The sequence below is a fragment of the Anomalospiza imberbis genome, chromosome 1, assembly GCF_031753505.1.
Source record: "Anomalospiza imberbis isolate Cuckoo-Finch-1a 21T00152 chromosome 1, ASM3175350v1, whole genome shotgun sequence".
NCBI lineage: Eukaryota > Metazoa > Chordata > Aves > Passeriformes > Viduidae > Anomalospiza > Anomalospiza imberbis.
The window spans coordinates 43228780-43251463 of NC_089681.1; the positions used below are offsets into that span (position 1 = coordinate 43228780).

The window sequence follows — 22684 nt, forward strand, 5'->3', positions numbered from 1 at the left end:
GTATGTGAGGAATGATACAAAAAAAGGAGTAAGATAAAGACTCAGCAGAGGGAAAGGAAAATAAATATATGGCTCATGCACAGCATTATAGAATAATGTCTTCTTATTTTACACAGTGGACAGAAAGGCTATCAACTTAAACTCTTGCACAGTAAGAAATATATGTGTTAAGATACTGGGAAAAGAAAGCTTTCAACTGCCAATAACAAGGAGATGCTGAATTAAATCCATAGGAAGGCATTAAAGACTCCATCAAAATATTTTAAGAATATGTTAGACAAATACCTGTCAGTAATGACAGATGCATATCTGATTTTGACCTATGACTGATGAACAAATTAGATGACCATGACCACTGGAGATCCTGTCTGGTCTGATTTTGTTATTATTTCTAGGACAATATTTAGAAAATACTTTTTAAAGTTTCTTAAAGAGCTATCTGCTTCAAGGTATTTATATACTGCTAAAATCCCTTTTTTCCTCTAAGTCTTAGCATATCAAAGTACAGGTGGCTGGGAAAATTCAAAAGCTTCTAACTTCTCCCAGGAAACTTCTTCAGGTTTCATTATGTTGTACTTTCAAATATTTCAAAAATGGTGTAAGAGGGTTCTGAACTATATGAAACACAAACTCCATCAGAATCCCTAAAAAAGTGATTAAAAGATTATTTCACTGCTATGATGAATGATGGCATTTGGCATTTACATAGGACCTCTCAGTAACAATTAAAACTGACACATTAAGAAGACTAAATATGTTTTAAAAATGAGAAAATTTGGGCATACTGATTATTAGGAATATGTCAAATGCTACAAGCTACTTAACAGTAACATTAATAGGAGGAATGCAATTATGCTTTAGATTTCTTAGAGGACCTATGGTGGTCTCTTCCCTGAAAGGCTGTAACTACAAAATATACATATGCACGAAAATGAAGATTTGTAAATTCTAAAAGCTCCACTTCAGTTACAGCCTCCTGTAAACATTCTTGTAATTTTATTTTATTTTTCAGCAACTGATAGTAACTGAATGAGACAAGAACTACTTCGCACTCAGCATAGAATAACCTTTTCCAACACATATTTCTAACATACTCTGTTTCAGTACAGCAAAGACTCCATTACCAACAAATGAATGTCCTGTTATACAGGACAATTGCATGGAAGAAGTGCCCATTTTCATGAATGCATCACAATAAACTATCCTCACCATCTGTTCCACCCACTAAATATAAATGTAAAAAGAACACAGTCCCTGAGCATAACACAAGTTGTATGATGTATTGAATTTTAATGCCTGTATGTATATTCTCTTCTTTAATCAATACAAAATACATATCCCCATCTTCTAAGTGACTCCAAATTAGAATAACATTTTCCCCAGCTAGCACTTTATATCCTATGGGAAGGCATACACAAAGAGATAATCCAAACTGAAATAAGATACATGACTGCAAAATCAGTAACATCCTTCAGTGGCAGATATTCTCATAGCATGAAAAGCCCAAGACAAAGAGCCAAATCTACATTTTCTGATTTATTTGACCTGCTGTCACTTACAGAGTACTATGGGGGTTTTATCAGCTTCTGGAAGAAATGTGTGTATTGCTTCTTGGCCAGTAGCGAACTGTGGATGCCCACCACAATCCTACTTAAAAAACCCCTAAAATCTGTTCAGAAAAACAACAAATTCTCTCCCTTGCACCCTTCCTATGGCTAATTTAGGTTCTGTATAGCAGGTCCCAAGTTTGTAATAAGATTTAGTGAAGTATTTGGGGGCAGCATGGAACTATGACACCACTGCATCACTAATCATAGCTCTGAGAAGAGTTTATGACAAAACATGTGCCAATGTTTTTTATGTTGTTTTCCACAGAGAAAGACATTTTGAATCCTTATATAGTTCAGGGGTATCAATGTCCAGATCAGAAATAGAAGCTGTAAGACAAGAGAGAAAACTGAGGCTTGCAGCCTTGGAAAATAAGAGTTTACTCCTCAACACAGAGAATTAAGTATAAGGAGATGGGAACACCATGGGTCTACATGAAAATATAAAAATGAAAACAGAAAAAGGACAGAAATCACACAGTTGGCAGAATCTGTTAACTAAAATGGAAAAAAAAATAATCTTATTTAATCAGAGCTCAGAAAGTCTACCAAACAACATGTACTGGATGTTGGCCAGATCAGCAGAGTTTCAGACAGCCAAACAATATCTGGACCTGGATTGTGCACTATAGAGGACCCTGGACCTGTTCTCGAAGCTGCTCTACAACTGCACTTTTAGCCTCCCAGGAAATGTGTCATGAGAGAAACATTTCAAATGGTACAAAACAGAAACCCTTAAACGTTATACAAAGTTCCCTGCACTTCATGTGTGGTGTTCCTAAAGGCCAGTAGATTTATTTTCCAAAATCCACCAAAAACCCCCAAATGAATTCATTTGATATCATGAGCCAACAGCTGATGTCATATCTGAAGATGGGGAGGAATATATACTTGAAATGATGTATCTCAGCCTTAAATGTAGAGAAAAATTACAGGGAATCATCTAACATTGAATATAACTTTGCATAGCAAAAGCTATAATACTGAAGGAGTATTGTCTATTTTGAATAATGATGTTGAATCAACATAGAGAACTAGCTATTCACATGGGACTGACTGATAATCTGCAGAAAGATCATGTATGAAACCAAAGTACGTTTTCATGGGAGGCTGTGATACAAAAAGGCTTCTAGGTTACACTGCCAGGAACTGGCAATAGCACATTTAACAACTCTCCTATGGCATTTAGGAAGTAAAGTGCCTTGGAGCTATTTTACAGGATCATTATATATAAAAATAGGACTAGGCTGGATGATTAATAAAGAAGAACAATCTTATCCCCACAAAGCTAGACATAAAATAACTTCTAGGATTTAGCCTCTACAAAAAGCTTGTTTGTTATCTTTTCCAACATGGCCACATTGCAAAATACTTCTTTAAATGATTCAGCATTCTGCTGAATGAAAAAAGTACTTTGTAAAGATAAAGAAACAGTTATGTCATTCTTTGACTTCACTTAAGCAGAGACAAGAGTCTTCGTGAGCACTACATTTTGTGCTCACTAGGGAACTTTTCCAATTAAATTTCATGCAGAGCAGGAAAATCTGCCTATGATATGAAGATTTAGAATTTACTCTTAGCATCTCTTCAGAGAAAATTCTTTGTTAATTACAGAACGTGATTCATGAACCTCACTAAAAAACCCACAGAAAATAAAATCAGAAACTGTATCTACCACCTCAAGAGATGTAGCTTCAAAATAGTTACAGATCCAACTGAAGAACTAAATCAACCAAAGAAGAAGAACCAACCAAAACTTTTATGCCAAATCTCTATATGACATGCAATAATGCAAATGAAGAAAAGAGAATGTTAACTTCTAATCAGGCAAGCATGTAAGCAAATATGCTACTAAGTCTGGGAATAAATGCACATTAGGCAAGCAAATTCACCATGAAGAAAGAATATCTGTTACACACCGCCCCCATCCCCCAAAAAATCATTACATAACAATCAGAATCTAATTGCTAAATCACCTCTCTGCCTGCAATTACTTATGTCTGTCAAACTTCAAAAAGCAGCTGCTGAGGGAAAAAAAAAAAACAAAAAAAAACTGACCATGGATTTTCCAGGTAGACAGAAAGATGTCTTCTTGAGAAAGGATCAGCTGCTGAGTTTGAAAAAGGGACAGGTAAACAGAAAAATAAAACTTTCCAAGATAACGCAGAGTTTAGAAAAACATCAGTATTACAAGTAAGATATTTATTTCACTCCTACTCACCTAAACCAGATTTTTTTAACCTCTTTAAGTGCTGGCTTGTTTGCTTTCCAGTTGGAGACTTTTGCCCATGTTTCATCTCTTTATCAGAACCATCTGCTTCACCATTTTTAGATTCTGAGCCTTTGGAAAAAGTAAAATCCCTCAAATATGATGCTTTTGCACTTTTACTAACAATCCCCTCAGCACCCCTTACACCGTAAACAAAACAAAAATAGGATTTAAAAAAAATTGACATTTTCTTGCTGAAAGGCAATATACTTTTCTGGTCACAATACAATTACTCCTCATGAGAGAAATTGGAAGTAAAAGCTCAATAAATCAATTAAGTGCCGAAAATTAAAGTTTACTGAACACTGCAGTCAATAAAAATGTTCAGTGATCTAATAAAAACAACATAGTTCTATAATGCCCAGGAGATATTTTTAAAAATATTTTAACCCGAAGTTATGGGGCAGTAAAGCAACCTAAGGCTGAAAAAAAAGATCATTTCTTTTTGAAGAAACATTTAAAGAAAAGACATGTTTGGAAATACAATTGTCAATTTGTGTTAAACATAGACACAGAAATCTCTTAAAATGAAGCAACTTAACCACCAGAGCTAAAGGTCAAGGTTATGCTGCAATGATAAGCATGGTGTAAGAAGAAAAGCTAACAAAAGGATTTGAGTATTGCAATGCAGAACTGAGACACAAATTCACATTCACGGAGAAGCTTGCCTTTCCCCCCCTCCTCCTTTTATGGCATTGAATAACAGCATGTGGTCCTCCATTAGAGCTCCAGAGCCAAACAAAATATTACTTTGCATTCCTTTAAAGCTGCTGCTATTACCAATTGTCATTTTACTGTGTGCCTTCAGTTCTTTATTAAAGAAAAATCTCCATCCTTGAGACACGAGTCTTGATAAGGAAATAAAGACGTTAAACAAAGCCACCCAGTGGAAATAGTATTTCAGCAATTCCAAATTCTGTACGTTACACATCTGATTCAGAGGAAGGCTCTGTGACTAGAGCTGATCTTGCAAACGGTCCTTTAGCTATTTACCTGAAGGTGAATCCGACTGCTCATCGGACACCTTTAATGGTGTCAAAACAACACGAGGAACAGTTTTGTTTACCATCATTGAGACTCCATTTCTTCTTTTCTGCTGTTGTCTCAAAGCCTACAAAAACGATAACAAAACATAAAACTGTAGCAAAAAATAATGCTTATAAGTGAATTACACACAACATTTCTCTACCATTAAACTGAATCCCTTAAAATAAGCATAATTTACACAGCTACTGACTTGCCACACTTCACACTTGTCCTCTTTATGTCATTTCCTTTTAAAATACAAAATCAGGCTTTTTCTCCTTTTTTTTTATAGAGAAAGAAGATGCACCTTAGATCATTTTCCAGTCCAGTTTTGACAACAAAGAAGCACGTAACTGTTTGCTCTACCTTAACAGCACAACATGATAACCCATGAAATGTGAAACTAAGACTTCCAAAAAAAAAAAGTAAACCCAAAATGTTTCAAAACCAGAATAAAAATATATATGTCTGCACATCTCTTGCAGGTGCATCCTCTCCAGTATACTGCTCAGTCAATCAAGTTAACACAGAGTGTCATCAGTATGTACAGCATGTAAGGACTACAGTATTGATGCACTCACTCAGCCGTGAGTAGTGCTGCACAAAATCACTGAACATGGCAGGAATCATTTATTTTCGTGAAGGGAATCAGTCCTAATCTTGGAAACCTTGCAGCATTTGGCTTCTGTCTGTTTGACTTTGGGCATTAACCTTCAGAACACGAACATGATGGTGTTCTGGCAAATCTGGAGGAAAATGATACACGAATAAATCTCTACAAATGGTAGTGCTTTGTGTTTCATAAATGTATTGAATACAGGGCTGATAATGTAATATAAAATATCTACAGATTAGAAATAGCAAATACCCATCAGACTGTTTTATATGGAAAATGATATGTCATTCAAAAGGTCTTAAAACATTAAAAAATTAATACCTGCCAATTAATACATCTGCAAGCATTAAAATTCTGGAATTAATCAGAATGGGCTGGGCTTAATACAGATCTCTCCTAGTCTCCTGTCTATTTTTCTCCATTCTTACTGTGCACTCTATTTTTACAGCTGTGATTTGTGTTATGAACTTGGGGGATTTATTAAAGTAATACCATATCAACAAGGAACATATTTGATATGAATTATCCCTATAGGTTTATGAGCATGAATGACTGATGTCCTATAAGGTTTGAGTCTGTAACTTTAATGGGTTGTAATACCTTTCCAAATTGTTCACATAGCTAAATAATAGGGAAAAAAAACCTCTGAGAAGAAAGAAATCAATATTGGTCTATTCCTCTAAATAACACTCTACACAATGTAAAATACACCAGGCCACATAGAAGCTATTTCATGGATTAACCCATTTTATTGTACTTCTGAAAAGACACGTAAGCACTGTGCAATAAAAAGCAAATTAGAACACTTGAAATCAAACAAAGAGAGGAAGCTGGTCAGATCTGCATTGAACCAACGAAGCAGCAGAAAGCCATAAAGAACAACCGATACTTCAAACATTTTTGAGACAAATTTCATACTGGTATCAAGCAAGCACAGCCAGACTTGTGGACAGAAAATTCTAAAGTGTTAACATTTCTCAAAAATTCCTCAAAATTCCAAAAATGACCCTGCAAAACTAAGTGTCAAATCAGGTGATCCTTAATTAACAGTAACACCATGGAGACAGTGGGAAACAGTTCATTAAAAAATAATGGAAAGGCTGGCAATGTCTGCACCACCAATACACCAATATAACCACAACTTTGTATCATGGTTCCCCACAGCCTGATTTGCCTCATGTCATCCTCATTTCTTCCACCCAAGGCAAATGGTTAGAGCCCAAACAATGCTCCATGTTGTCCTCCTGCCTCCTCTCCTGACTTTCTAAGACAATTTCCACTTTTGACGAAGATTTCATAGCCTTGCGGCCAGCATCCATACGGAAACACCATTTTAATGCTTTATACAGCATTATACTCTGGCAAAGGCAGATTCTTTGTCAAGCCTCGCAGTCGCTTTTCAATGCTTAGACTGTACTCCCATGAGGGAGAGAAAGGAACCAGCAGTGTATCCACCACCAGTGACAGGCACGCAGTGTTCTTACACCTCAGGTGACACACGTACAGCTGGAGCGAGGGCAGCGGTACCCAATATTTGTCAGGAGCACCACTTACCTTCTTTTCTGTTACTGGCAGGCCCCCTGTGGTCCTTAAGCACACATTTATGCAATTGATCTGGCATTTGCAAGGAGCACAGGCCAACTCATGCCCATGGAGCACTAATGCAAGATACTCCCTGGACAGTTAGATGAGGAAATACAGCTGGGAGCAGACAAAGCCACCGGAACGATTTACTTTGAGGCATAGCACACTTCTGGAGCTACAGCCTAAGCACCTCTATATATGAGGGTCAAGTAAAAACCTTAAAGACACCATTTCCCTTTGACAAACATTTGTTTTTCAGGGTTTCTTTCTCCCTAACATACATTGATTCACTGCCAGCCCCCTTCCCCAGCTCCTCCAGTTTCCCAGCACATGGAACTGATCACTAAAAAGGGCCTAAGTTAAGTCTGAAAATCAAGCTGACAGTAAAGCTACACACACCTGAAGAACAGGATGTAGAACAAGAAAAAAAAACCCACCAAAAAAACCCCAAAAAACAAAAAAAAAAAAAAAAAAAAAAAAAAAAAAAACAAAAAAACCAATCCCCCCACAATTTGGATGGTAAATCTAAGTAAAACTTTTAACACAAAATTAACAAACTACCAGTGAATTACCCTGTGTACAGAGAATAGACACATAACCTTCCCCACAACTCTCTGTCTTTTCATTTGTCAAATGAAAGATATAAGACAGGGGAAGAGGGTACAAAGATAACAAGTAAATAATCTAACATATGATTTGCAGGGTAAAGAGGTGGCTGAGATTCTGCACAGACATTCTTGCTGTGATATGCCCAGCTAATCACAATAATTTTGTGTTAATTTCTCCTCTGAATTTGAAGCTGCAGGATCTCAAATTTTTGGACAGACAAGTCTTTGCAAGACAACCCAGCAGCAGGAGAAACTGCTGACTGACACCCAGTTACAAGGGAAGCCAAACACCAGAAGGAGTTAATTATAAAAGAAGGACAATCTCAGTAGTCTCCACTGAGGACAAATATATAACTTCTCTACACCTAGCCTGAGGGACATTCCTTTTAGAATACAAGACTACTGCAGGATAAGACAAAAATCTTGTAACCCAAGATTAATTCTACTTAGCTGGGAAGTCAATGAGATTACTCCAAGTGAAACATGCACCAAATGCCTGCTATATTGAGGTTTTAGTGCACCAAGCTAATTTAGTGCTTTCCTAGTCACCACAACCAAATAAATCAGATTTATAACTAGCACTGAAGAAAATGAGAAATGTTGTAACTTATTCCATGGAAAAATGGTTCCAGATATCACTGTAGACACAGAAACAGTAACTAACACATACTGTGTTGTCACCTTTCACAGACAAAACCTTTTCCATCTCATCCATATTTAGAGATATATAACCTCCTAGCTGGACTTGCTACAGAACTGCAAGAAACAGATGATGACTTCACCAAATGGTAAGGTGTCATTTTCACTATGGTAAATTAAAAAAAACACATGTAGTGCATATGATAGCTTAAATAAAGAATACTTTTCTTTAATGAGATGCTATGTTTACATTTCAAATGCATTCAATCACTTCATTCTAAATGCTTGAGTTAAAAAAAGCTGCACCTTTTAAATACCTAGAACTGATCACTGTTGAAGTATTCTGTAAGACATTACTACCATCCTATTTGTACAACAAATAAATAAAAAAAACTGAAAGGAAATGAAAGTTTATGTAATATACAAGTTAAAACATTACAAGCTCTCTTAAAATTACCACCAAAATATAATACTTACATCCAGCCTCTCACAAGCAGATTTGCAAAGGACATCTGTGAATCTCTCGCACATAATGAGTATGGAGAATTCCCAGTATTCCCATTCATAAAAATGAACCTGTGACCATCTGTTGAATAACACTGCCATGGTCATTATACAGTGCTTGGCATAATTATTTGGTTTAATGAAGTTATTTTTATTGCCAAAATCTTTAAGTAAACTATCAATCCATTTTCATCCAAAAAATTCAAAATAAAATAAAAAGATGAAAATTAAGAAAACATAAACTCTGAAGATAGATGGCAAAAGAAAAACACCATGAAACTAACAGTGATCTTCTAATTCCAAGTGGGTTTTTTAAAATAAGGACATGACAAGAGCAAGGTTCCTTCTGTTTCTAAGGGAGTTTCTATCCCTAGTGGAGAATAGCAGTATTTTGGAGGTTTCAAGAATCCATTATATGCTCTTAAGAATAGTAATGTCATGTTTAGTTGATCTTAACACAGGAAAGACTTCTTCACCCATGTGACACAATGGTTGACTGTCTTCAGTAAAAACTCATAAAAGTCATCTTTCAAGTAGGAATGAAAGGAAAGAATATAAACTAAAACATAACTGGAGATGGGGGCAAAATACCGCCCCAAAAGAGCACCAGAAGCAAAATGTCAGCCTCTGTGCGCTGATTTTACTGCTGCTCCGCATTTTTTTTTTTTGTTATTTTTCTTTACCACATCTTTTAAACTCAGAATGAAAAAATGGAGCACACGGATAAATCATTAATGCAGAAAACCACTTTCATTTGAGCTTAAATGCGTGACACACTGAGAATGTTAAAAATTAAGTCATTATCAACAAAGACATGTAACACTTGGTTGCATTAAGCAACATCGTCCCAGATTTCTACTTGTTCCATAAATGTCAAGACGACATTCTGAAACTCATGTAATGAAACATAACCTTTGAAATTTCACACATTATGGATCAGAAATGTAAAGCTATGGAATTCCTCCATTCTGCCATGTGAAAACTCGAGCTATGATACACTGAGCAAAGTCTCTTGCACAAAATAAATAACAACTCTACATCATGGTTATGGATCCCAAATCGTCAAAGATGAAACAGGCTTATGGTTTATCACTGATTCACTTAACACCAGCACAAAATTCTGTCTTTGCCTTCTCTCTCTCCCTCAATTTGCTAGTAAAATTAAGAGCCCACATCTCAGTTAAATTAAATTCCCACATCTCAGTTAAATTAAAATTTCTCAGTGGCAACCTGTTTCATGGACAGACAGAGCAGTTAAACTACAACAGTAAGCATCACAAATCATGAATGGTAAACACATTATTATTTCCTAGATGCTACCAATTCTTATATTAAACATAAAGAAAGAACTCAGTTATAAGCATGCAACCATAAAATTAAAACACAATAAAGATGTCCTATGGAAACAACTACAAAGCACAAAGTGCCATTTCCAAAGCAAATAAATTTACTTCCAACCATACTACTACGCTACACATGTCGGTATGGTGCCAAGAGTACACAATTGGTCATCTGGAGATGAAGAGTAGTGTCAGAATCAGCATGATGGAAGTTTGGACACCTGGAGTTTATTTTCAAACAAATGCTAATACCTTCTCATATAAGCATCTATTCTTGTCCCATGCCACCCTCCTATGCTGTGATAGTTACATCTGTATTCGGAATAAAAATTACGTCTCGCTGCTATTTATTCTTTAGGTCTCAGTAGGGCTCAGGGTCTTTCTGTAGGACTACAGTACACATTAACACTGAACATTTACCTGTGTACTAACCAACACTGAACTGAAGTGCTTGGACTTTTGTGGGACAGAGACAAGGAGATTTGTCTGTTCACACGTGTCTGTACACCTGCAAGCCAACACTACTTTCTACAGGTCTACAATAATGCAGTCACAGCTACAGTTGCTGCAGATCACGACAGACTGCAAAGTAAATGTTTTTGGTGCTTTTCCAACCACAGAAAAAAGGACAAAAAACACATGTGATGTGTTCAGTGTCTGTTTTGACTTGCATGTGAATGGAATGATGATACCATATGCATCAACACAGTGAAAGCTTTTTAACAAAGAGATGAAATGGGGTTTTTTTAATGGTTTGTGTAGCATTAAATTAACAACATCCATCAGCTGAAAAGTGTTTTATGGGGAAATGTGTTCTTTGGCATAACAAAGCACATATAGGTAAGGAAACAGTCTGTAGAAAGCAGTTTAAAAACAAATTAAAATAAAAATAGCAGTGTCAATACAAAATCTTAAAACAGTAATCAACACTTTCCATGAGGTCAAATTTTCAAACATACTCTGCACAGGGGCCAAAGCATACAACAGAGGCTTCATGGCTAGACTCCACAGATAAAAAAATCTTCTCATATTACCACTCAGAGAATTTACAGTGCACCAATGTAAGCAGTGTGATGTCTTTCTGCCTGACATCCTATTTCAGCCTGGGTACTCCTGCTTGCCCACACATCCTGAGCACACAGCCTTCTGGGGACCTACCCAACAGCTCCTGGAACACCATTTGCAGATAACTGCTTGTCAACATTTTGTAGGAGGTTTCCTAGAGCTCTGAAGAGCTGTGAGCTGTTCAAAATCCTGCCTTTCCCTGAAAGGACCAACACTTTCTAGGATGCACTTCAAAATCAAGGTATGATTCATTGTCACCTGGATATAATTCCATGTTACAAACTATTCAAATCAAAAGTTGTTCTTTTCACATAGCCCAAAAGAAGATTCTCACTTAGATATTCACTGCCACTATAAGGAAAACTCATGTAACTCCACTGGAAAAGCTTAACTGGGACTCCAGTCTCTAGTGATTTTATTTTCATTAATACAACAGCATTGACCAATCCATCTGAAATAGTTCCCCAGGCTACTTAAGGGACAGGCTACTTACAGAAACACATTAACAGATAAATGCAATGCTTAGAACTAGGCCGCTATCTTCAGCTTGACTACCTGAGATTTGGAAAAAGCCACTGCATCTACAGAACAGAAGAGAACACTTTCAACCTATATTTGGGAAGAAGATTTCACTGTGTCACAGTGGCAGGTTTAAACAAAGGTAATGCTCATGCCAGGACATATTTTAAATGAGGGATACTGCCCTACACTGAGTAGAGAGGCAACTACGCTTCAACACTTAATATTGCTTTAAAATTCTTTAGTTATCTCTCAGACTAAGAAGTTCTCTAAAATACATTTATTAAAACAGAAAAGGTGCAGGAACACTGTAAAAAGCATGCTGTGCAAACAACCCCAGAGGAGAAACAAGCAGAACGCTCCAGCAACTGGGAGGCAGTTATTACAAAAGCAGTAAAAAGCAGGGATTGGGTGGATTTCTGTCCCTTTCTTTCCATCACAGGTAAGGGCTGAGGACCACAGGGATGACTCAGAAGAGAGTCTCAGAAACTTTGTCTTGGGTCTTACCAAAGCACTGTGTTGAGCAGCTGGTGCATGCTGCCCATGCATAGGGACCTTTAGAGGGACATACCGTGCAGCCAGCCTTCGGGCAATGCATGTACTCCCTGAACAGCTTCTGCTGGAACTCTTGCTCTCCCAGCTTCTTTTCCCCATTATGCAGTCTCCCTGCCATAGTTTCTCTGTCCTCTTCCCTAGACTTGTCTCAGCAATCAGAAAATCAGTTTAGTTTATCATCTTCGAACTTCCATTTTCCGGAATGCATTTTGTAAACTCCAGTGTCCCTTCCCATGTCTTTCTAGAAGTCAAAAAGCAACATGTTTTCCTTCTTTTCCATTTGTTGTCAGGAAAATTTGTCAAGAATCATCACTTATGTTGCCAGACATCTGATCAAATGCTTCAGCTAGGGAGCCAGAATTCTCCAACTATGGCATTGGTACATTTCTTGCATCTGAAATGAAACATAAGAAGGTGGTTAAGTGAGACACTGAGCAACTGCAGCAAACTCTCTATAATGAGGAATTCAGTACAAAAAATACCTCTCAGTTCACAGTGGATTTTCAGAGCCTTTCAGGAAGACACCCTGCACTTAAATTCTAAGTGATTAGGACAAAATCATAATGATGTCCTCTGTCACCTTTGCTTCTTTGGGGTGAGGAAGGGAAAGCAGGGCAGGCAAATGTGTCAGGCTTATATTAGAGCATGTGAGGGAGCAGTTGCTCAAATGAGTCAAAGGAGAGACACCACAGATAAACTCATACTGGATTACTTCCTATGGACAGCAAAATGCTTCAAGATAACCTGCATCTGGCTGTAGTCAAGGAAAGAAGTCCTAACAGAATGAGTGTGGAGGGAGCAAGACTGGTGAGTTTGCTCTTCTCTCAAAGAATGGTAAGCAGTGTGAGCTGAAGACAGGAAAGCAAATTCACACCAGCATCATGGGAGATCAGGATTCTACCTTCAGTGCCAACCTAAGCACTGGGACACCTATGTCCAAAAAAAGAAACAAAAAGAGATCTTGATAAACTAGTTATATGAATTTGGGTAAATCAGGGCTAAATTACAGTGTTAACCATCCTGAAATTTAGTCTCTTGTAGGTTGGTTTCTAAATAAGAATTACAACTGTGGTAGAAATATAAGCTTGAAATATTATTTGGAGCTGGACAGATCTAATGTCCTACAATTCAGAAGCAAAACATGAGCTAAACCCTAACTTCCCCATTGCTCTATTACTGCTTGGGGTGTGACAGCATCCACTAGAAAAAAAAAAAGGGGTGGAGTTGCCATTTCTATTATAAGAACAAATTCTACAAATGGGTGCCTTCCTTCTCATTAAAAATCTGCATCTACCCACTTCATGAATTATATAGTGGCATATATATGAACCCAGCCACCAAGCATGCAGACAAAGCCCAAAGTTAAGGAAAACAAAACAAACCATGGCAGTGACATACCTTGTGTTGATTCCCTTATTTCCTGAGCTTCTCTCCTCCCAAACCCACTTGGCTGCTGTCTCTGGAGTTTCTGTCTCTACAAGAGATCTGGATGCCCAGCACAGTCTCAGACATGTCCTGGTTCTGTATTCAGATCCTGAGTCTGAATGGAGTATCCTTCTCTTCTCCCAACAGAAAATTTATGGGTACCCTTCTTGGTGCTGATTCCAAAGTGCCAAAAGGGAGGCAGGATTTTCTTCCATGTCTGGGAGGTCTACTATCATCCCAGACACCATTAGAGCGCATCTTCAAGTTCTTTCTCCTCTCTTGGTACTGACCCAGAGAATACCTGGTACAATGACGGGCAAGGTGCACTTACACTTGGCTATCAGAGTCCAACAGACACTAACACCACCTCAATGTCCAATACTGACACATTCTCAGTGTTATCTATGTGAGGCCAGTTGGCAGGTATGATTGTTTCTTCTGAGAAATGTTCCAAGAACATCTTGATAGATACAGATAAATCTGTATACAGCGAAGACTTCCACAAAAAAGTATCACCTCAAGTCAATGGAACAGAAACTGGACCAGAGAGAAGCACGTAGATACTATGCCATGATTTGATGTCCATACTGGAGTTAGCCTTGTCCAGAGCAAGAATAATGCACACAGTAGTGTGACCATGTACCACTGCTAGCAGATGCAGGTGTAGTTCAGTACTTTCCCAGGAACAGGTCCTTACATAGGTCTGCATGCCAAAACTCTCGAGTGTGAAAATGAGGTAAATCAGCATGGAACTGATCAGTACTGATAGGAAATCAGCGTGTGACAGCGTGCCATAAGCCTTCTTTTCAAAGGTACAAGATCAGCAACAGCTGGGCACACATGCCCAAGCACTTTCAACAGCACAGGGAAAAGAGAAATCCATAAAATCTGCCATCAGAAAGCCAAGCATAAAAGGCAGCTTTACACCATAGGCTCTTTGGTCTATACCCTCATGAACAGGAACTGGTTTGTGGGACATTACACTCAGACCAAAGTGTAAGCATTTTACAAGAGAAAACTGAAACTCTGTCAGAAACCAAAGGGAAGCATGAAACACACTCAGTGGTAAAACACTCAAAATCTCTTTCCCAACAAGGACACCACAGAAGGTGGTAAAGCTAGAAAGTTTCCAGACCAAAATGGCAGCCCAGCCTTTGAAAGGTGAGGACATAAGGGCTGATCTGTGACACAGAGCTTATGAAAATCCACTGCAACTGCAAACATCCCTAATCCCTGCAAACCTCCTTAGTCCCTGCAAAACACCCCAAATCCACTGCTACCTGAGAGAAATCAAAACCAAGAGCCAGGGCTCAAAAAACACCCTTTCCTCCATACTCCTTGCAGAGCTCAAGAAAGGCAGCATTGTGACTAATTTGATTAATGAGAACATCCTGAAATGCGGGCTTTCACAAGCCAAACATGAGATTGCTCTTTGCAATCTAAGCCCAGCAATATACCTCCAGAATTCATTAAAAAAGCAAATCATATGTAAATCCAGCATATAATAAAGAGAATTACATATGCGTAGTTAATAAGTAGATAAACAGTAGAGAAAATCTTCTATTGCCAGCTAAGACCTTCAAGCAGAACTACACATTATCAACTTCCCTCTCACTTTATCTTTAGAGGTTACAAAATAAATACACACAAGATCAAAGTATTGTGAAGAATCCACTGGTTTTAAATAAATTGAGCAGGAAACTGATAACTATCTTGTAGGTTTTCATTCTTTGAAGACTCTTTTGCAGTAGATAAAAAGCAAAAGCTAAGGAAGACCCCCCCATTACAGTATATTACATACAGTATATATACATTTATATTTTATATAAATTTATATATTATAATCACTTGCTGATAATATGATGATGGCATCCTCTGCTACTTTATCATAGAATCAGTAAGTTTATATCAGTTGCAAGAGTGTTGCAGAGTGTGTCTAAAAGTTTCTTCTGTATTCAAAGGTCTGACAGGTTCTTTGTATGAATTTTAGTTACTATGCATGCATAAAAGCAATTGAAAGATTGGAAAGCAAAAGAAGAAATTTCCAACAGCAATTTTATAAATAAAATCACTGTTAAGGTTTATTCACCTCTACTGCAATACCAAATCAAACCTGCAGTGTGTATATATGGCAGTAGCCAACACCTGAAACCTTAAGAGAAAACAAAGCAAAAAACTACTATTCCACTTTACAAATGCCCATTTGTCTCACAATGTGCATAGAGAAAACATTTTGGTGATGGTTGTACTGCTACTGTCGTACTCTGAAGTACAGGATCTAATTACCATCAACTTAATTAAAACTAATTTCTTTTTATCGATTGCTTAACTTTCTGATGTTGCTTTAACCCTACTGCCTTAGGGAATGTTTTCAAAGATTCACATCAATGAATGAATGACTTTTTATATTAATTATGCTATTCTGATTAATTTGCCCTTTTAAAATTATTCTCAATGCTACATATCTGCTGAGTGACAAATGCTAAGAGTTTAAACAATTACAGAAGTTCAAGCATTTGTGGCTTTGCTCTTTTTATTCCCTTCTCTCCCCTTTGCCTACTCCCTCCATCCCTACAGAAATTCACAGATCACAAAAGATCTGTTCAGAAGAGTTTCCAAAAAGTGCAAGTTTTTCACAACTATCCTAATGGTTAGTGAGCTGTTTTGTGCCCACTGTTCAATTTTCCTGAAGAAACACATGTAAGACCTCAATCTAAAAATCCTTTTCAGTCCTCAAAGCCTCTAAATACATCATAACCTTATGTGAATGATAAACATCTATTAATTTTATTGGATTTAAACTCAGCCTGCATGAAAAACTAAAGCGTTTAGAGATGTGCTCAGGCTTTGCTTAACTTAAGCCTAAACAAAGTACTCAGTAACAAACTGACCCATGAAATACAAGATCTCCATTAACCATAACTAGGAGAGCAGTTGTGAGAAAAATTACAACATCATCTCATTATCCTAACACTTTAGAAAAGTCACAACTCAAAATGGAGAAGAGGTAATGATAGGGGTTTTTTTTGAATTCTAGTTTTTCAGTTTTTCTTTTTCATTTTTCTGGAAGTAATCTGAATTAATTTGGCAATGCTGGAAAATAATTTTCACATTTTCATGCTTTCAGCTAATAGGTGACTTTGAATAATCAGCTGCTTTTGCAAGCTTTAATACTTAACATGGCACCTAAATTATCCAAATCATAATTTTTTTATAAAAATAACCTGACTCCACTTTTATACCCTGTAGTAGCAAATACAGTATGAAAAAAATTATTTAGCAGATCATAAAGAAAAACTGAACAAGTATACCTAGAGTTTTTCCTATCTGCAGCACTTCTTTCAAAATTTTTTTAAAATTTATTTTTAACCTCTTATAAAATTTTCAACACAATTGCTTACATAGGAAAAGCAGGGATGTGATAATATAAAGAATTCTGCTTACTTGAAATTGTCTTGACTTTAATTGCTTACTGCAGTCAAAACCCCTATAAACTCACAACAAATAGGAATGCATAATCGCTAAAAACATAGCAAAACTCCCAACAAAACGTCACTAAACATAACACTAAAAATCTTTAGAAGAGTCTTTAAATTCTGCTGACATCCCATTCACATAGGAATGACAGAGATGCTAAAGGGAAGCCAACTGATGATCAGTCAATACAAGCTTACCTGTTTAAGTGCTTTCTTTGTGTGCTGCTGGAAGGAAGATACTAGCTTGCTTTGCACCGGTGCATTAGTAAGGCTTGAATCACGATTGGAAGACATTTCCTCAGATGTCTGCTTTGGGCAAACTTTACAAAAAGAAATAAAAAATCAGAATGCTGTTATGGGGGTTATCTTCCCTATTTCTCCGAGAGTCATTTGGATGGAAAAATAAACCAACACAAGCAAATGCTTCAAAACCAAAAAGCTTGTGGTAGAAAATTCAGCTGATCTTGTGGTCCACATCAGCTAAAAATCCAGCCATATTCTAAGAAAATGCACTGCTTCACTAATATTTGTACCACATCATACCCCTTCTATGCAGTTCAGGAGTCCTTGCATATTTTGCCTTTCAGGTTCTGAAAGGTAACTGAAATAGTTTAACAGATTTCACACAGAAACTAGAAAAAAAACTACCTTCCTCATCAACACATTTTAATGGATTATAAGATATCTAAATGAGCATTTGTACAAGAGACATTGATGACCCCTGGATCTAGAAAGATTCACGCATACATAACTTCATACCAGATTATAATGTCTTCTTAGGAGCCAGACTCACCTATTTTATAAGTACTTCTTGGTAAAGCTAAGAACACACTTTGCTGTTTAATGGGTAGACTGCAATATCCTGCAAGATGAATTCTGGTCTCTCGGGTAATACATGTTGCTATACTTGTCAGCCTTCTAAATAATACATGCTTTGATGAACATATACTACGGTACTTGCATTAAATAGCCTCTTGAATAAATGTTGCGTGCGACACAGAAAAAAGTCTCCTAGTTAAAAATAAATGAAAATATTATTTATTTTGGCTTTATTAAACAGCTATGAAAGCTGTGAGAAGAACTAGAGGATCCTATTTGTCTTGGTGGTCAGCAAACTCAACTGAAAAGGCTGTAGAAACTTTTCCACTCTTAATGCCTCGCATTACTATTACTCTCACCGGTAACCTAAGACTGCCCAGGTAAACCAGCATTAGCATGGATCCAGAAATGAAGCAGCTTTTCTTCCATTCTCTTCTGCTGACTCAGTTCAAGTCTGTATTCCAGCAGTGTTCAAAGCTGGTTTGTATGTTGTCATACCTTCTTTATAATGTTTTGCAGCAGTAAATGGTTTTCCAAGTTTTGTCATACTTTGCACACCACCAGAATAGTCTGAAGACACTCAAAGAAGTTGCACAGACGTGCCAGAAATAATGTAGCCCAGTGTTAATCTATTTTCTCTGACCATCCTTCCGTGGGATGAGCAGACAACTGAAGTAGCTAAATCCCGTGCCTTTAGCAATGTTTCTTAGAAGAAACATTGTAATCTTCTTTGATTTGTGTTTGTAAGCAAAAAAGACACAGACAATTTAGCTATCAATAAGTAATGGCCATCATAAGATGCATGTGATATTAAACCTTTTTTTGCACTGAAAGAAAAATTAACACTTACCTCAGTAAGAGAGAATTCACTCTATGGCATTGCTGTTATGCCAAGATAACTGATATTAGATTAAAATTTTTCATTACCAGGTAATAGAAAGGCTTTTTTGTCACAAGATTTATTACTGATTTCTGTCTTTTTTTTTCATATACTTGCAGAATTTGTCAAAATACACAAAGATGTTGCAACACAAAACAGGTTCTGAGTTTACAGAAGCACCTGGATCAATCTTTTCCACATGATGAGCAAAGCTTACTATCAAATAAGACAGTGTAAAAGACCTGCAAAGTGTCAGCAGAAAACAAACAATAGCTGGTTTATATAATTCAAATCACTGCAACAGCAAAGCTCCTGAGACAAAGAACACCTACATCAAAATAAAAACTTGACATTTTAAATTGCCCAGATTTTGTCTTCTCCTTCAAAGAAACACTTTTTTTACTGCGTTCTCGCAAATTTTAAGAGTCAAAGAATTGAAGAAAAAAACCCAGAAACAGCATGTGCACACAAACCCCAAAGTTAACAAGAGGAGAAGAGAAGACATTCAAAAATCCCTAAAGAATGGAAACTGATAAACTTAACTGCCCCTCCTAAAACAGGATAGACACAACACGACGTGCCATGATAAACCTATTCCCATTCCCAAAATGACTGCAACTCCTATTACCTTCTAGTTGAAATGGGAAATTCAGATTTTCATTATGGTGATCTAGGATACTACCCTGGAGTCTCCCCTATTTATTTTGGTGATAGAGGTCATCCTGAAGAGGTTTGACCACTATCTGATGATACTCAACATTACAACAATTAACATCAAAGTCATGATAGAACAGGAATAAAAAAAAGCATAATTCTCTATTAATTTCATATTTTCATTCATTTCTCTTTTAACAATAAACCTGGAATTGTGACAGAATTTATAAGAGGCCATACTTTTAATTCCTATCATCACTTCAATTTTGCATAAAATATTATTGATGTATTGATTTACTTTGCTTCTGTTCCTTTGAATCTTTTACAATGAAGTTAAACCAAGAAGCAGGGACTGTTCTAGTGGGTGAAACAACTGGAATTGAAACCACTGAAACAATAAATAGCTTTCCATCACTGTAATCTCTCCTACAGATACAGAAAGAATACCTCACTTCAGGCTGGTTCTTTAGCACAACCCAAATCTAGTTTGTTCAGAGTTTTGAAAAAAACCCTGACTTTTTCCTGTAGTTCACGATTAAAGAAATAGATACATGAGCTTGAAATCTGCTGCTTAAATATTTAAAATGACACTGTGATTAGAGAAACTCAACCTAATTTATTTAGAACAAATGATACTTCCTTTCTAAAACTTATTTTGTACATTATATTTTTCTTCATATACCTTGTAGCTTAAAATAGTAAGATAGTAGGAAATTATTTTAAATGTTGCATTTTATGTTTTAATTAAATTCCATTTAAAATCAGCTTGATACAAAACATGGCTGTGAACCTAACCATCTAGTAAGTAATGTCATTGCATATTTTCCAAAAGCAGAAGATACAAGCATTAAAAATCTAAATACATTGTGTTCAATTATACAATTGCTTTATAACTTATACAGTCTACTCACTTCATTAGCAAAAAATAATACTAAAATTGACATACAGGCTTTATTAGAGGATAATCAAGATATTGTTTAAAAACAATATGAATTGTCTTTTCTGTAGGAAATTGAATACAAATATGAGACAATGAATAAATTTAATCTTTAAAACATGTTCTGCTACTTATTAATTTAAATCAATCTGTGCCAAAGTGTGACTGTATTAAAATGCCTGTGACCACATTAAATTTTCATTATTTATTTCTTAATTTCTATGGATAAAATCCAACTGCTTGTCTCTGAATGGGTCAGACATAAAGAAAGGGAAAAATATGACAGGAAGATATATAAGTGAAGTCACCACTGATGATCCTAGTGAAAAAAATAATGCCTTAAGAACAAAACAGGCATTTCTCCTATGGAAACCAAAGATCACAGTAAAAGAAAAACAAATTTAAAGTGTTCTTTGTACATATATACAACTTTGGAAAGCTGCAACCACTTTTTTCATAAGTGCAGAAGATGCATGAATATTATCAGATCCATGTTCACTTGAAAGTCTGTATCAGAAAAGAATGCTAAAAATAAACTGAGTGCTTGGGAGGGAAAAAAAAAAAAACAACCCTGAGAGAATATGACAGACAAAGGGAAAATATTTGGGTAGCAAATCAAGAGGATTCACCATTATTGCTACAGTAGAAAACGGAAACAAGAGTGGTTTTAAGCCTACAGGAGGCATTTCCATTTAGTGGAGAATAATTAGGCTCCATTCTTTAAATCGGCTTCCTCAAGGGCCAGGACTGAGTGAAGGAATAAAGGAAAAGCAACTATTAAGCTCTAAACTGTTAGGTTATGAGCTGGAAGAGCAGCTGGGTTTCTGAAGATAAGACCTCCTTAGTGAGTGTTCAGAGACTGTTAACATGAACGATAGAATTAGAATTACTTAGCAAAAAGAGTATGTTAAAAATGTTTTTGGCAAACTCCATTTAAAATAACTTCCTCCATTTTTCCAAGACTAGTTTTTCTAATTATTATGAAAGGCTATAATTTATAAAACATCAGCAATGCTGTCTTTGAATTTCAAATTTTACAGGCTCTGTTTTTTTTTTTTATTACCTTTTACCTTCCCCACCCAATAAATGACACCTATGTAAAACATATTGGAACACATGTTTCTTTGAAGAAGCAATTTTTTGAGGAACACAACAAAAAATTATTCTCTCTCCTTACCATTGAAAGTTATTAGGAATAACTGTAAACAGATTTATGTAACTAGATGGACAGAGAAATTCCTGCTCAGTAAAGGGTTTATTTTCCCAAAATCAACAGCACAATTAATTTTGATTTCAGTCAGATCATATTGATTTAAAATCAAACCAGAAAAATCAACAGCAGTCCACTTCCCTTTTTTTTAAAGTAACCAACAGCAGATGAGAAGGATTGTTTACTAATGGCCACATTACAAAACATAAATTAATATTGTTACCATATGCTAAAGACTAGAGTCTACTTCAAGCATAAAATCTATGCACACAATCTGGAGATATGAAATTTCAGAGAGAACTCCCTCAGGAAAACATACACACAATATCTCTCTCTAAAATATCCACGAAATTCAATATTTTCTTTGGGTGACACAGATCTATACTTGTATTGACATAAATAGTTGCACTTTGCCAGCACAGATGTATCGAGTAATTCACCTCCATCACTCTCTGATCTCTAGAGCCCAACTTGCCAAAACTGAACAATTCAGAACTCGGCTGTTGCCATCAGCTCTTGAAAATGAAAACCAGTTTGGGAGTTAGTTAATTGTATGAGTTTGCCAAAGCAAACAAAAACAGATGTATACATCAAGGGTACTACAGTGACTGCAGTACTCTTTCTGAAAAGCAATACTAGCACTGTGAATTAATAAATAGTATTGAATAGTATCTTTTGGAAAAAGACATCAAATACCACATCAGCTTTGTAGCTTGCACTGAATCTGATTATATTTACAGCATGTTTTTGAGCCCAAACATTTCACAAAGCTTAGGAAAAAACTGTGAATCTTTATTTCTAAGCAAGTCAACATTTTCCACAGCCTGTCATCAGTAAGCCACCAATTTCTTAGACCTCATTAACTACTGTACAGGAAAAAAAAAAAAAAAAACAAAACAAAAACTGATGAGAAACATCCTCAAGCTTCACAGTATCTTCTCTTATTCTTAT

At 36.3% G+C, this 22684-nt stretch overlaps 1 protein-coding gene across 12 annotated transcripts in view; it reads right to left on the reverse strand.

The window, feature by feature from the left end:
- ASXL3 (ASXL transcriptional regulator 3) overlaps positions 1–22684 on the reverse strand; it is a 122234-nt gene that overhangs the window by 36391 nt on the left and 63159 nt on the right. For 8 of the 12 annotated variants that reach the window (XM_068189667.1, XM_068189675.1, XM_068189657.1 and 5 more), the window contains 3 exons: positions 17432–17553; positions 4870–4987; positions 3829–3948 (listed from right to left, as the gene is read on the reverse strand). In XM_068189667.1, the coding sequence (XP_068045768.1) occupies positions 3829–3948; positions 4870–4987; positions 17432–17553 (360 nt within the window). Of the gene's footprint in view, positions 1–3828; positions 3951–4869; positions 4988–8826; positions 8936–12348; positions 12727–13730; positions 14280–17431; positions 17554–22684 lie in introns of those variants that run through there. The other 4 variants (XM_068189737.1, XM_068189720.1, XM_068189730.1 and 1 more) reach the window with 4 other exon arrangements.